A 16,177-nucleotide genomic window follows, 5' to 3' on the forward strand; every position below is an offset into this window, starting at 1 on the left:
CAAACTTCAAATTTACAGTGAATTCATATATACATATATATGTGTGTGTACATATTTTTAATATATTTTTAATTTTATTTCAAGATTTTTACAATGTTTAATTTTCATTTAATTTTTCATCTTATTTATTAATTTTCCTAAGATGTGAAAGTTTTCAAACTTCAAATTTACAATGAATAGACATTCATATATACATGTATGTGTCTACATATTTTTTTATTTGTAATTTTTTCACGATTTATTACATTTTTAATTTTCATTATTTTTTTTATTAAAATGTAATCTTATTAATTTTTCTAAGATGTGCAAGTTTTCAAATTTACAATGAAAATACATTCATATATACATGTTTTTTTCCCCTTCATTTTTTCATCTACATTTTACATCTTATTACATTTTATTAATTTAATCTTTTTTGTTATTTAGTATATCTTTAAAATAAATGTAAATATGACAGTTTTAATTTTATTTCATTTATTTACTTTTATGTAACTTTTCATTATCTAATTGTCATTTTAATCTTATCAAATCTATCTTTCTTGTAATTTAATTGTATAGCCTACCTGTAATCAGAAAATATGCTACTGACCCAACCGAGTGTTTCATTTATGCTCTAAAATTGTATTTTCTTAATTTCTATTGCTATGCCTGCATCTAAAAGTTAAGGCAGTGTGACTTACTCTGCATTGTAGTTGTTTGTGCTGTTAATGTAGTTCTCCACAGTGAGGTTCCAGTTGGCAGTGTCGCCTTTCACAAAGCCCGTTATAATAACAAATGTCAGAACCACCAGGTTGATTCCTGTGAAGATCTTGTTGACAAGCGCCGATTCACTCGCTCCAAATGCCAATAATCCTGTTGCGTGGGAAGTGAGAGGTAGCAAATTCACACCATTATGGTCTTTTGCATGGCAATGGCGAAAAGAAATTGTGAGCAACAGTCCTATGACTAATGGGTATATTGGTAAAGCGGACCATTTAAAATGATTTAATTGCTTCAGCATAGCTGGTGTGGTAGAACCAAAGAACCTTTTTGGCTCTCCAACAAAAGCCAGGTGTTGGATAAGAGGTGGAGTCAAGAATTCTGGAACAAAGATCCACCGACTTAATAGAATAATGGAAAATCTTGACTTTGGAAACACTTCGCCCCAACTAAGACGTAACTGGGCATCATCACATTACAGCTGAGGGATTCTTAGAGAGAAAAAGGTTCTCACCTGTGAGCAATATGACCAGGATGAGAGCAAACACATCTGGATACCCTGCTAACACTTTTCCAGTGTCTGGAAACGACATGTAATCAGTGAAAAAATCTGAGATGGTTTTGTTCACTAGATTGTCAAACGTTGAGCTCCAAGCCCGTGCCACACTGGCTGTGCCTGTGAAATGGAGAGAAGGACATATGAGTAGACGCAAAAGACTTCAGAACGTCCACTTGTTACGTTAAACCTAAGCAGCCGCTCAAGGGCCCTTCGTCTAGAGGAGTAAACACTTCATACAGTTTCAAAACCACTTCAGCTCATTTGTAATCTCATATAATTGGTCAAACTCTTGGGCTCGCATTCTGAGTTAACTCATGGGAGCTGACGATTAATTAGTAAATTTGGATTCAAAAAGGAAATGTTTTTCAGTCCAAATTAAAGTCACATTATTAAACTAGTTTCTATGGATAAAGTCTGCATGCTCACCAATCACGTATGACAGAATGAGGTTCCATCCCGTGATGAAGGCCCATATTTCACCCACTGTTACGTAGCTGTACAGGTAAGCGGATCCCGTCTTGGGAACACGTGCGCCAAATTCGGCGTAGCACAAACCAGCGAGGACAGAAGACAAGGCCGCAATGAGGAAAGAAAGCACGATGGCAGGTCCAGCCTTCTCTCGGGCCACTTCCCCAGCCAGGACGTAGACACCTGCACCCAGTGTCGCCCCTACCCCGAGGGCTATGAGGTCAAGAGTGGTGAGACAGCGAGCGAAGCGGGTCTCGTCCTGAGAAGTGTCCAGCACGCGACGCCTCAGCAGCATCTTCCCAAAGGAGGCCAGTTTATTCTCAGCCATGATGGATAACGTTGAGCAGACTAGGATAAAGCGGAAGGCACTAAAGGAGAAGAGAAACAATTTTTTTTCTTAAAAAAAGTGAGAAAATCCTGCCTTTTTGGCTAATTAGGTCAATAAATGAGTGGCCTGATTTAGATGTTCATTTCGAGGAAAAATAACCTAAAGTTCACAAAGGACAAGATATTTGAAAATGCTTGTCTTGACTTAAAATTGTGAACTCCTAAAGCCCGTCCATACTAAGAATAATAACTATATGTGACCCTGGAACACAAAACCAGTCATAAGTAGCACAGGTATATTTGTAGCAATAGCCAACAATACATTGTAAGGGTCAAAATTATCGATTTTTCTTTTATGCCAAAAATCATTAGGATATTAAGATCATATGAAGATATTCTGTAAATTTCCTACCGTAAATATATCAAAACTTAATTTTTGATTAGTAATATGCATTGCTAAGAACTTCATTTGGACAACATTAAAGGCAATTTTCTCAATATTTAAATTATTTTTGCACCCTCAGATTCCAGATTTTCAAATAGTTGTATCTCGGCCAAATATTGTCTTATCCTAACAAACCATACATCAATGAAAGCTTATTTATTCAAAAAATTGACCCTTATGACTGGTTTTGTGGTCCATGGTCACATATTAGCATCCACACCAATGTAGAATAACGTTCTGTTTAATTAATTGTGTGGCTTTAAATGCACATTTAAAAAAAACAAACAAAAAAAAAACAACTATGCCATAATTTATTTAAAATACATTTATTTCATACTAATTGTAATTCAGATCCTTAACATATTTACTGACATAAAATTATAATTAAACTTTATTTGCATTATTTCTTTATTGCACAATGCATGTCTTAATATTATGCCTAAAATGTGTTTTAATGTCACTATTAATAAGGACTATATGATCTCTGCATAACATCAGTCTTTAAATGCAAGATATTTAAAGTGTACCTGAAGTATACTTGCAGTAGTTCCCCTTTAACACAATCATATACTTCAGTATATCTTCAGTTGGACCTCAGCACTACTTCAACACAATTTTGTGGTGCATTAAGCACAAAAAATGTAGTTCCAAAATTAGCAGGTTTAGTATACCAAAAGTACAATTGCAGGGTATTTTTATTAAGCACATAAATATGTAAATGTATTTGTAGTATACTCGGCACAAATTAAATGTATTTCAAATACATTTTAGTATTTTTTCTCTAGGGTGCTCAAGTTCTTTATTTTGATTGTTGGCTTTCAATGTTTTTATCGCTCATCCGGAAACTGCTCTGAAAGTGATTCTGAAGATATGGTGCAGATGTCTTTATTCTCACAGAATGATCATTAAAACTTTATAGCTATTCTTGGTGTGAACGGCTCTTTATTTAAGTCATTTCATGTAAAGGGCGGCTGTTATCCACCACACCCGTAGACACAGACAGAGCAATCACGTAGCACTTTACGAACACCTCATCTGACCACAGGGCAGTTCAACCCATCAGGAAAATTAATAAGATTAATATCGAAGAGGCTTGCCCTTTCATTACGGAGTCATAATTCATGAAGTTCAACATATTTACTGATATAAAATTATAATTAAACTTTATTTGCATTATTTCTTTATTGCACAATGCAATCTTAATATTATGCCTAAAATGTGTTTTAATGTCACTATTAATAAGGACTATATGATCTCTGCATAACATCAGTCTTTAAATGCAAGATATTTAAAGTGTACCTGAAGTATACTTGCAGTAGTTCCCCTTTAACACAATCATATACTTCAGTATATCTTCAGTTGGACCTCAGCACTACTTCAACACAATTTTGTGGTGCATTAAGCACAAAAAATGTAGTTCCAAAATTAGCAGGTTTAGTATACCAAAAGTACAATTGCAGGGTATTTTTATTAAGCACATAAATATGTAAATGTATTTGTAGTATACTCGGCACAAATTAAATGTATTTCAAATACATTTTAGTATTTTTTCTCTAGGGTGCTCAAGTTCTTTATTTTGATTGTTGGCTTTCAATGTTTTTATCGCTCATCCGGAAACTGCTCTGAAAGTGATTCTGAAGATATGGTGCAGATGTCTTTATTCTCACAGAATGATCATTAAAACTTTATAGCTATTCTTGGTGTGAACGGCTCTTTATTTAAGTCATTTCATGTAAAGGGCGGCTGTTATCCACCACACCCGTAGACACAGACAGAGCAATCACGTAGCACTTTACGAACACCTCATCTGACCACAGGGCAGTTCAACCCATCAGGAAAATTAATAAGATTAATATCGAAGAGGCTTGCCCTTTCATTACGGAGTCATAATTCATGAAGTTCAACAGCTCCAAAGCCCAGATAAAGAGCACTGACATTGGTGTGGATGGAAACAAATTTCAGGCAAGACCAAACTGATTCATCACAATTCATTGGATAAATGAAAAAGAGCAGACCGGGTGAAATTGGGGAAAAAAAATAGCACACATCCTCTGAATGCAGATTGGTGGCTATTAAAAAAAAAGGTCAGACATGCTATTTGAATACAGAGTGTACATAATACAAATATTAATGGCTGATGTCGAACAGTGTAACCGTTGCACACTTTTCACTAGAAATAGAGCACATGCAGGAAAGGGTTTCTAGTGCAGTTTCTGTCCAGCAGCTTGAGTAGTCATACATGTTTGATCAGATCCTGTCTAAGGCACTAACTAGATCAGGCTAGAAGTAAACCTGCACCTGCGTAGTCCGTAGACGACTATATACCAGAAAAACACTGACCCTTAAGTATTTTTACTGCAGTCTTAGTGTTCAAAGCATATCCTCATACATAAAAATGAAACAAGGAAGACTTTTTAAAAATAAAGTCTTATTGTCTACTGCTCAGAAATGACCTCTCTTTCTGTATAATTCAATGACGTCACTACACGGAAAACATTTATTCCTTCCAGGGGTATTATATAAAACAATTAGCATTAAAAAAAAAGCTCACTAACTTTAGAACAAAGCAAACGCAAAGTCTAGTCTATGAAAATGGTGATTAAATCTGTTACATAGTGGATTGTTATTGTAAAACTGATGATTAACAGTGAAACCAGTTAAAGCGCTGCCTCAGACACTGATATGACTGAATAAACTGTTTCGAGGATATATCATTCATTATGCTCCAGTTTATCAGTCTAGCATGTTAAATAACACTTCCTGTTAAAGGAAAGAGCCGTGTCAGTTGGTCATGCAGTAACTCAGAGTTATTCTCTGAGCAATTGAACAAAGAAATCATTTCAAGCAATAGGCCTAAACTAGGTAACTTAAACAGGTTCAGACATTGTGAATTCACAGGTCCAATGTCTATCATCTGGATATCTATCCTGGCACCTGCTTCACTCTACTGAGTGCTGGTTTGAAAATCAGATTAATATACTCTACATCTGAAGATGATCCCTCAAAGCAATTGCAGCCCACATTCTTGAAGCAACGTTGCCAAGAGGCATTCTTCTGAATATCAAAAACGAAAACCCTGCTTTAGAGAGAAAGTTTTCCTGCTATATATCTAGTTTACCATTCAAATGGAATGCACCAGTTACGACACACCTACATTTAGACAATGGAATTTCATTTTGACTTAATGAAACCATTCTATAGCTCAGCATATGATGAGTGTCATTCAGTAGCCTGTTCATGATGCTGCTGTTTTTGAGAAACACGTATCAAAGACCCACATGCATTGAGAAACACTCCAATGCACTGATGTGTTCAGTTTAGTATGATTTATTTAAACTCATATCTAACTTTAAACCACGTTCAAATGAAGCTGTTCAAAACTGCCCCTGAAAATCTGCCTACATGATAACAGCATATTGACTTATTTTGTCATTTGCAAAAATATATACATATGGGCATATATTAAAGTATTATTATGGTATAATTTTAATGTGTTTTGCTAATGTGATAATTACATTTAAATCAATCCGAGTTTGTGTAACTATTTATATACATATGCTGAATAAATAATAGAAATAATAATAAAGTAGCGCACATTTCACATCTAAAGGCACGCGCGCCATTTCTGCCACGAGGAAGAACGTAATAATGATAAACATAAGGGATTTCCGCTTACGATAGAAAATCTCATTCAGATGGTTTATTTAACGAATAATCGAAACGTCTCACATTTCAGATTAAGAATGGAGTCTCATATCTAATAATCGTTAAAAGGTAGTTACCCTCTGTTGAGACGATGTACTGAAAATCCAGCGGGTTATCAGACGGACAGACGATGCGCGGCGTGCAGTGAGCAGTCTTGAAAACTGAGCTACAGAGCAAGCCATGCAATATAACACTCATCCGGAAACCCTTGTAAGGACAGGTCGTTTTCCCGTCGGGGTCGGGTTTTCAGACTTAAAGAACAAAGCCAATCGTAGTAGAACCATAGGACGTGTTGCCGCTGACGACAGGTATTGTTTTGAGCGAATTTCTGAAATTCTTGCTCTGGCTGCATTTCATGACACAATGCAGTGTCTCTGAGAGGAAAATGTAAAATATTAATCTTCTCCTACGCTCTCAAAACAAACCATAAAGCATATTGTAAATTATATTGTCATTTATTAGGTAAAACCAGTGAGACACTTAAGGCAGACAATGTATTTGATTGAGTTAGATTTTATTAAACTGTCACATTTTTTTTAAAGCATATAAAAATGCATAGAACTGCATTGAAATTTCAGAATTATAACTTTCCGTGTCACTTCTCTTCTTTTCCCCACTAATTATGGGAGAGAGAGAGAGAATCAGTCAGAGGTATACAATTCTACTTTTAATATTACTTGTAGAATATTGATATTAATCTGTACAATTAACTCAAACATATTAAGATTTAACATAACACATGCAAACAAAACCACTCAAATTTAAATAAATTGCACAAAACAAAAACAAAACAAAATCCCAGAAATGAATCGTGTAAAGACATTGAATACCAACTTAAATTCTCTTCAGCTCCTCTACGCACATCTCAAGTTTTTCGTGCAATGGTCTCCAGTTTTTACACTCTATAACAGATAAGGGTATGCAAAATGTAACAAAACCAAAACATTATCTCATAATGAAATGAACAAAGAGGGTAAAGTTATTCGAGAGAAATACAAAACTTAAGATACCTGAACGCAAACCCATTAGTTCTTGAATGACCCTCTCAAGTTTTTCTTGGTGTTGCAAGCAATTAACACAACCTGGGTGGGGGGTTAAAGAGATTAATAGGTTTAAAAATATAAGACACTGAATTTGAAAATGTACTGCATGATCACTATGATAACAACCATCAAAATTCACCTGGTTTATGCGCTCCTTCAGCTGCATGCACAGCATCGTTCTCTACTGTAGACAGAGCAGGTGCTATAGACACAAACACAAGAAATACATCAGATCGGAGATTCGAAAATAAAAGCCATAATATTTCAAACGCATTTGCTACAAAGGTCTTGTCTAGTCAAGATTTTTGTTACTGGAAAAACGTCTAAACATTACAAATGCTGCAAGTTTTTACCATACATGGCTTTCTCTTTACTAATGAAGACCATTGTCAACAGTGTGTCACCTAATCATGTGGTACAAGAGAAAACTTTCATCTTATGTTAGCACAGTTGAAAGTGGCTCTTAATTGGCAAACTTGACCAAACCAGGATGGAGGAGAGATAGAGAGAAGTGGACAAAAGAGGACGAGTACATCAAAGGTCTAGTTAGAGAAATGCACTCCACTGAGGTCCTCATTTGGCAGCTTCATTAAATGACTAATACATCCACATTTGAGATGGTCAAAACAGTTTGTTCCTAAGATCCATGAAAAATGTTCAATGTGATCCTTTCATGAACAGAATAACAGTCAGACCTTATTTGAAACAGAAATAGTAGTTTGCAACACTTTATAATTCCTTAAACGCATAATGTTTGATCAGTTTAATGCAACCAATTTATATGTCGTAAGAGCATTTTTGTGCTGTATACATTTTTTCGCATCTATAATTAATACAATGCATTCTTATGGTGGCATGGATGCCAATGTACCATCCTATAATTGAGTTTGAACAGCACTACAAATCTCCATTTCAAAACGAATGAAAAGACTCAATGGGGAGACATGCACACACAACTCCTTTGTAATAGGGGTGCTCCGATCAGGATTTTTGAGGCTGATCACAGAAAGCAGTATCTGCCGATGCCGATACCGATCTTTTTAAAGCCTTCTTTTTATAATTTATAACTATTTATAGTGATACTCCAATCAGGATTTTTAGACATTTATTCAGGGCCTGAATTTCATTTTTGAAAATGGGGGGAATTCCCCTCTTAGCTGACTCTAGTGAGAGGAGAAGCAGCTTTCACACAGGAGTCCGCTACTGATCTGTGGCTGTTTACCACAAACACAACATTTATCCATTATTTTGATTTCAAATCCAAACATTGTCACTGAAAATGCTTTTTCAGCATTGCAATTCTTTTTTCTTTTTTTTTTTACACAGTACAGTAATACAATCTTTCACAGACATGTTTAAGCACAATAAATATAAGCAACACATTATTCAAAGCTTTTTACTTTTGCATTTACTTCTAGATTTATATATTAAGTTGCTCAAGCAAGTGGCAAAACATTTAAACTACTTTTCTTACGTTATCACAAATTTACCATTGACAGAAATAGACCGCTCTACTGCCTTTTCTTTTGAATTGAAATCTTTATTACAACCAATCCTGCGGTTCATAAAGAACTTTGTTTTCCTACGCACGAGGCCACATATGTTGACTGTGAAACACAGTAGACTTTAATAATATGCATTTATGGTGTAATTACTACATTTTCGTGTCAAGTCATGTTCATATTTACTGCAAACAGAGCGCTGTTACTTTAATTCAGTGCTTGCAGCGCAGCAATAGACTCGGTGCGGAAACGATCTCTGCACTGCTGCAGACGCACCGCTCCTGAACGTACTGCCGGACCACAACCGTGTGCAGTGAACGCTTTAATCCGTTAATCCAACCCTCTCATGGCAGCGTCATCAGCTTGAGATTGGTTTTTTGAGATCGGCCTTTTAGAGACCGCCGATCAATCATCCCAACGTGATTATCGGCCGATAGTGATCGGTAGCCGATTAATCGGAGCATCCCTACTTTATAAGCATGAATTAAAAAGGCTTTGACAACAAGCTCCGAAATGCACCAGTCCTTTCAGCAAGGCTATTACTGCGCACTTCACAAGGATATCAATCAGTCTGGATTACAGCTACTGTAGTCAGGCAGCTATCATGCAAATAAGAAATGTTCAAGACAACTCTGTTTGATGACTCAATTTTCTTGCCCAGTTTCCCGATGGCTTCAGACAAGAATATGGAATTTTCTTTGCAATAATGATATATTGGGAGATATCCTGTTGAGATCTGTCTATGTGGCTTAAGGCAAAGGCCGGGTGGCTATTTTCCCCATTTTACAGACTATAATGTTTTTGAATGTTGCTTTGATACACCCAAAGCTTTTTGTACACCATGTCTTTTCATTTTGAAATAAACAAACATTGCCATTCACAAAAATCATAGTTTTAAAAAGGTATAATGAAAACCTTTTAAGTGGTATTATACAAAGCAACATACATTTTTAACAATTAGTCTGCATCAAAATACATTAACTGCTGTTAATAGTTAATGCTGCATTATTTTGTAACCCTACACCACAAGAGGAAATACACCAGAGATAAGTATTACATTAGTATTCTTGTTTGGTTTTTATTAAAGATGTTGTGGTTAAAATGTGTTGTAGACCCTCTGAAAGTATTAGAGATATTTCTGTTATTTATCAAGTCTCACTAGTACAGTTAGCATCGCTGTAATTGATAAAGGTAAATAAAAAATAGGACAAATGATCGCACCAATTCTTTTTCTCTTTGCCGAAGGCAAACCATCATTGTTCAAGTGCTTTTGGCCCACACTGGGAAGCAGTGAACTCCTCGTCCTCATACCTTTCATAGATAAAATTAAAGGAAATAATGACAAAGCATTACATAAAATCAGAGCCCTTCATTTACATAATCATTTTGTTTAAGTATTTATTTACTAGGTATAAATGTTGCATTAAATATGCAACCAGCAAACCTGATATTAACTAAATTTGAAGATACACATCAAGGAAAAACTATCAGTGAAAAGTACCTGGTAATCCTGTCGATTTATTACTAGGCTGAGTCTGAACGGTTTCTACAGAGGATCGTGTAGTCTGAGGTGTCTTGAGAGCCAGTCTTTTACGGGTTGGCAGCTGTAGTCCTGATGGTTTCATTTGCTGTATACCAGAGCTTGAAGGTTTTGCAACTGCAACCACATTACAGCTTACAGAATACATAATTGATATTTATAATACAACATTAGTAATATAAAAAAAAAAACAAAAAAAAAAACATACAGTTATGTACATTACTGTTCAAAAGTTTGGGTTGTTATGCTCTTTATCAAAAATTATAGTAATATTGTGAAATATCATTATAATTTAAAGTGTAAGCTTTTTCATTTTTAATATACTTTAACATGTAATCTATTCCTGCGACAGCAACACTGAATTTTCAGCAGCCATTACTTCAGTGTCACATGGTCCTTCAGAAATCATTCTAATGTGCTGATTTGGTGCTCAAGAAACATCTCTTCTGATTATTAATGTTTAAAAACAATTGTGCTGCTTAATATTTACATTACATTTACATTTAGTCATTTAGCAGATGCTTTTATCCAAAGGGACTTACAAATGAAGACAATGGAAGCAATCAAAATCAACAAAAGAGCAATGATATGCAAGTGCTATAACAAGTCTCAGTTAACGCAGTACACGTAGCAAGGTTTTTTTTAAATTATATAATAAATAAAAAGAAAACAGATAGAACAGAAAAAGAATACAGCAAGCTAGTGTTAGAGGCCTTTTTTTGCTTTTTGTTAATTGTATAATAAATAAAAAGAAAACAAATAGAATACAAAAAGAATAGTTTTTTTTTTTTTTTAAAGAAAAACAAGCAGTTAGTAAATGAATAGAGTGCAAGTCTAAATGGGGCAAGTTTTTTTAAAGAATGAAATTAGTATAGAGAGTGCTAGAGTTAGAGGGTCAAAAAAAGATGGAAGAGATGTGTTTTTAGCCGATTCTTGAAGATGGCTAAGGACTCAGCTATTTATGATGATAATATTTATGATGGAAACTTAATATCAGAATTCTTTTAATGAATAGAAAGCTCAAAAGAAGAGCATTTATTTGAAATGGAAATCTTTTGTAACATTACAAATGTCTTTACTGTCACTTTTGACTAATTAATGCATCAGTGAAAAAAAACTGACCTCAAACTTTTTAACAATAATGTACATGTATGAAATGTGTACACATGTGTATAAGCCACTCACCAGCAGTGAAGTTATATCCAGTGACAGTAGAAACCATAGAGGTCTGTTTTAAATAAAGAAAAAAAAAACATTTAAACCATGCACAAGACCAATGTTTGTAACCAGCTGACTGATTCATAGCAACATAAAGCATTGAGTTTCGTACCTTAACAGTGCTAGCTGATGCGATGTTCTTGACAGGAGCGATGTTCTTGCCCTTGTTCATCAGAACCGTCTTCCTGTTGCCAAGCAGGGTGGTGGATGATGTGTCAGGCTGACGCGGGGCCGGCGGCCCTGGGAGAGTCTTTGGTTTGACTGCTACCGTGGAGTTCACGGACAACTGAGGCCTTGGAGGAAGACTGGATTTGGGATAACTCAGCTTAGAGGAAAGCTGAGGAAGCTGTCTTTTGATTGGAAGTTTTGTGGGAGGCTTGCTCTCATTTGCTGGTTCTGATGTACTGGGACTTAAAGTGCATGTTGCTGAGACTTTCTGACTCTGACTCGAGCTCTCAGTCGCCTGCACAACATCAGTTCCATCATGATTACTTGCACAAACTAGCTCATCATTCGACTGGGCCTCGATGCTGTTGATCACAGACAGCCTCTTTCTGGGCTTCACGTCTCTCAAGATCTCAAATCTGTATTCTTTGCCAAAAACGATAGGTGTGGATGTAACCAGGAAGCTCGTCTTCATGTCCAATGTGTCATCTAAACAAAAAATACTGTTTCTGCTGATATTTCCCATATCAGAAGAGGGAATAGACTCGGTGTCCGCCAATCCAGGACTTGATGTTTTTTTGTGACGCTCCTCTGCTTTAAGCTCAGGAGCATCATCGAGAGCGTCGACACAGCAAACAAAAGCTGTGGTGCTTATCTCAACTTCTGTTTCTCTGCTGTTAGAGGTTGGTTTAGTGACACCTACGGAGTTAGAAGCATCATTAACCTGGTCGGCTAATTCTGTACTGGAGGGCTTCATTTCAACAGTGGTGTCCTTCAAAACTAGAACTTCTGGGGAGGTAAGATCAGTGGTTGTATAATGTTTAATCGTCTCAGCTGGTTTTATAGGAACAGAGTTTGATTGTTCAACCTCACCAGAGGGTTGAAGAGGAGCACTGGCTGTTTGCTCCACAATATCAACAGTTATATTGACGTTTAAATGAGCTTCCTCCGTGTTTTTTATTGTATTAACCTCAGTAGAGTTAAAACTCCCATCCAGTTTTTCTTGTGGCTGTATGTCTATAGTTCCTTCAAGGTTTTCATTTGGCTGTTCTGTAGTAGTGTTTAATGGTACAGTGTTATCAACACATGAATTATTTTTTGATTGTGCGCTGTCTAGATTAGGAATATCCACAGTTGCATTAACCCCAGTGTCAGGTCCCTCTTTAGGGTTATGTGACTGGACCAGTTCAACAGTGGTGTTTCCTGACTCAGTCTTTGTATTGGGTACATCAATATCCACTGTTGAATTAAGTCTAGGGTCAGACCCCTCCTTTGGCTCTTGAGACTCAAAAGTGCTGTTCTTCTCTCTGATGTTGTGTAGATCAGCAGTTGCATTAATACCAGCGACAGGTCGTTCTTTCGAGTCTTGGGACACATCAAAAGTGCTGTTCTTCAACTCTACACTAATTAAATCAGATTTCTCTAAAGATGTAATGGATACCGTGGCATCATTGCAGTCGCCATCTGCTTTGCTCACTGTTGCACTGGTAATGTCTTTCTCATTCTGTGGCGATCTAGCAGACGTGCTTCCATTTGCCAACTGACAGTGCGCTCCAAGAGAGCAATTAAGGCCAGAGTCATTGGTAGCCTCTTTTCTTGGTGCTAAAACTCCTCCATCCTTATTCTTTGCTTGATTTTCTGATGGCGTGCAAGCAGGGGAATTCAACACAGTTCCTGTTTCATTTGAAAGAGAGGACGGGCCGACGGTGTCATCAAGAAATCCAGACACTTGAGGAAAAGGTTCATCTGCAATTGAATAGAAACTAGAACACAGATCTGGCAATTTGATAGGCTGGTAAGAGGAAACAGGTTTTTGAAGAGATGATCCGCTCAATATGTTGCCACTGGCCTGGGCAAGCTTCCTCCTTAGAAATATATCCATTTCAATAGCAGGCGGGTCTCTAAAAGGAATAAAAAGTCTGTGATTTATTATGTAGCTTCCTGAAACCTACTTACTGGCAATCACACATTTCACAAAGGATGACACATTTGTTACAAAAGGAAGCACCAGGTTGAATTCCTTGAATACTGGTCTAAATTTAAACACTAAACTAACCTACCACATTTAGCATAGAATACAGATAAGTTATATAAATATGTCTGATAATAATTCTGGACCAGTGATATTACATAGAATAAAAATACTAGAAGAAACTCACTTTGTAACTAACAACTGCAACGAACGTTTTGCTATGGTAACACAAATATAACCATTGACACGGAATATTAGTAATAAGCAACATCCGAAAAGGAACAAACAAACTTGATACAAATTCTAAAAAAATAAACAGATCATAATCTTTAGGAAGCATTATCATTACCTTACCAGATCTCTAATCAGGCCGAGTGTTTGATATTTCCGAGTCGATTTGAAAACGGGGACATTCTAGTCATTGGACGAGACGCTTAGTCCTCGACCAATCAGAGCGCCGATCTGTGTGGCGTCAAAAATATCACAGCGCCCCCCAGTGCTGGCAGTCACACACAACAATCAGTATTATTTATTTCTTTATTCATTATTACTTATACTATAACTTTGCCAATAATTAGTCAGTTAAATTATGAAATTCTCTTAAATTGTTGTAGACCACCATAAAAAAACAAAGGATATGAAATATAAATATTATGTAGTTTAATCAATGTAGTCTTTTTTTTAACCCATTGCTCAGTATCACTGTATCTCCTCCAAATATTCCTTTCGTTTGAAAATTAAGAGGCTGGGAGGACATTTTAAACCGGCGATAGGAGTGGAATATTTATACATAATAAATCGCTCCCACAAATAACGGTAGCCTAGTCGGTGAAATCGTGATTTATTAACTTAGTCATGCAAATATCATATCCGCATACATTCAACACAAACCGTATAAAAAACATTTTATAAAAATAATTAAATACCGGACATCACAACTGGCCAATCAAATTAATTAAGCAATAAGAATTTTATTGAATTTATTTTGGAAACATTTATACATTGAAAATAATCAAAAAAGGACTGTTTGGGAAAGTGCAAAATTGTGAAGTAATTTACTCCACTTTGACCGATTAATGTTTATGTGACATCATAGGGCAAGTTAGGGAAGAAATGTTAATGTCGACATAGTGACTCCCGCTCTCTCTCTATATTTCCACCACAAAATTATGATTTGCTATCAATTAATTTCACCTTTATTATGCAGTAATGGCTTTTAGTAGGCCTACTGATTTTTATGCATGAGGTATGAAATCACAAAAGAAAAAAACTCAAATTTTCAATTTAACAGGGTTAACAGAACTTTTTTTTATTGAATACACACACACTAACGTGGATTGTGTATTTATAATGTGTATTTAGTCAAAGGAAACAAACATGATCAATTAAAATGATATCTAAATAAATACAACTACTTAATCAGACAACAATTGCTTAATCACATTTCTAACACTGAAGGCTGAAGAGTTGCATCATACTGTGTTCTCTACCGCCCACCGCTAATGCCTGGAAGGTCCTGTGGGTATTGTAGCTCTCGTGGCTGATCCGTATCGAGACACTGACACATGCATTTAAAAACCTGAATATGAGCAACAGCTTACCTAGAAAGAACAATGCATTTACGAGTAGAATTCAGTTTTAAAATGATTAAATTCAAATGAGGATACACAACACCACTGAGGTGGCATGCACATTTAATGTATAGACTTTAATTTAAAAACTACCTAAGAAATCTAACCACGCTGCGATTTCAGATAATGAAGACTCTTCATCACAGTGACACTCTGGCGTAAACATATTCTAACATAAAAATAGCTTTCATCCACTTGATCTTAATAAAAAAAAAATGAGATTGCCATTTCATCGGGAAAGCGTGTGGGCAGCATGAGGTCAGGGGATCTCGCACACAGCATTCCTTCATTGGAGATCCTTCAGGGATTAGGGATCTTCTCCCGCTTCATAACCAGTGTTGGGGAAAGTTACTTTTAAAAGTAATGCATTACAATATTGCGTTACTCCATAAAAAAGTAACTAATTACGTTACTTAGTTACTTTTTATGGAAAGTAATGCATTACGTTACTTTTGCATTACTTTTTAAATCTAGACAGGGCTTGCTTGTTTGATTTTAAAATAAAAAAGTTATATTTTTGGCAAATATAAAAGCCTTTTCACACCAAAAGTGAAATGAATAAGCCTCAGGATGAAGGGAAAGTAAATTTACGTCCGTACAGTAGAATGCAGAAGAAGAAATTTCAACACACTTCAGCAATAAAAAAAAGACACACAAATGTTTGTCTAGTGTAATTTGTGCTTATTAGTATGGTTGAACTGGATCATCGAAGGTCAGAAGCAAAGACATTGGTTAATAGAATGGGATTAAATACATAAAGGATATTTGTGTTGTTTAACATTTAATTATTGCAGGTTTGCGTCATATTCTGAGTTGCATTATTTTTATTCATTTTGAGGAATACTGAATCTGTGTTTTTTTGTGTGTGAGTGAGATGAATTAATGCATATTCATATTTATTTT

The 16,177-nt window shown here is 35.7% G+C and overlaps 1 protein-coding gene and 1 pseudogene across 1 annotated transcript in view; both read right to left on the reverse strand.

The window, feature by feature from the left end:
• The window catches only part of LOC107658070 (cationic amino acid transporter 3-like), an 11,068-nt pseudogene extending 4,683 nt beyond the window's left edge, over positions 1-6,385 (reverse strand).
• A 310-nt stretch (positions 6,386-6,695) lies between these two features.
• The window catches only part of LOC107658071 (uncharacterized), a 27,031-nt gene continuing 17,549 nt past the window's right edge, over positions 6,696-16,177 (reverse strand). The window contains exons 2-9 of the mRNA XM_016446481.1: positions 11,619-13,572; positions 11,474-11,516; positions 10,250-10,405; positions 9,970-10,059; positions 7,386-7,448; positions 7,214-7,285; positions 7,038-7,105; positions 6,696-6,819 (exon numbers count right to left, since the gene is read on the reverse strand). Coding sequence (XP_016301967.1) covers positions 7,038-7,105; positions 7,214-7,285; positions 7,386-7,448; positions 9,970-10,059; positions 10,250-10,405; positions 11,474-11,516; positions 11,619-13,553 — 2,427 coding nt within the window. The 5' untranslated portion in view covers positions 13,554-13,572 and the 3' untranslated portion in view covers positions 6,696-6,819. The remainder of the gene's footprint in view (positions 6,820-7,037; positions 7,106-7,213; positions 7,286-7,385; positions 7,449-9,969; positions 10,060-10,249; positions 10,406-11,473; positions 11,517-11,618; positions 13,573-16,177) is intronic.

This window comes from Sinocyclocheilus anshuiensis, unplaced genomic scaffold, assembly GCF_001515605.1.
Source record: "Sinocyclocheilus anshuiensis isolate Anshui unplaced genomic scaffold, SAMN03320099.WGS_v1.1 scaffold227, whole genome shotgun sequence".
Classification (NCBI taxonomy): domain Eukaryota; kingdom Metazoa; phylum Chordata; class Actinopteri; order Cypriniformes; family Cyprinidae; genus Sinocyclocheilus; species Sinocyclocheilus anshuiensis.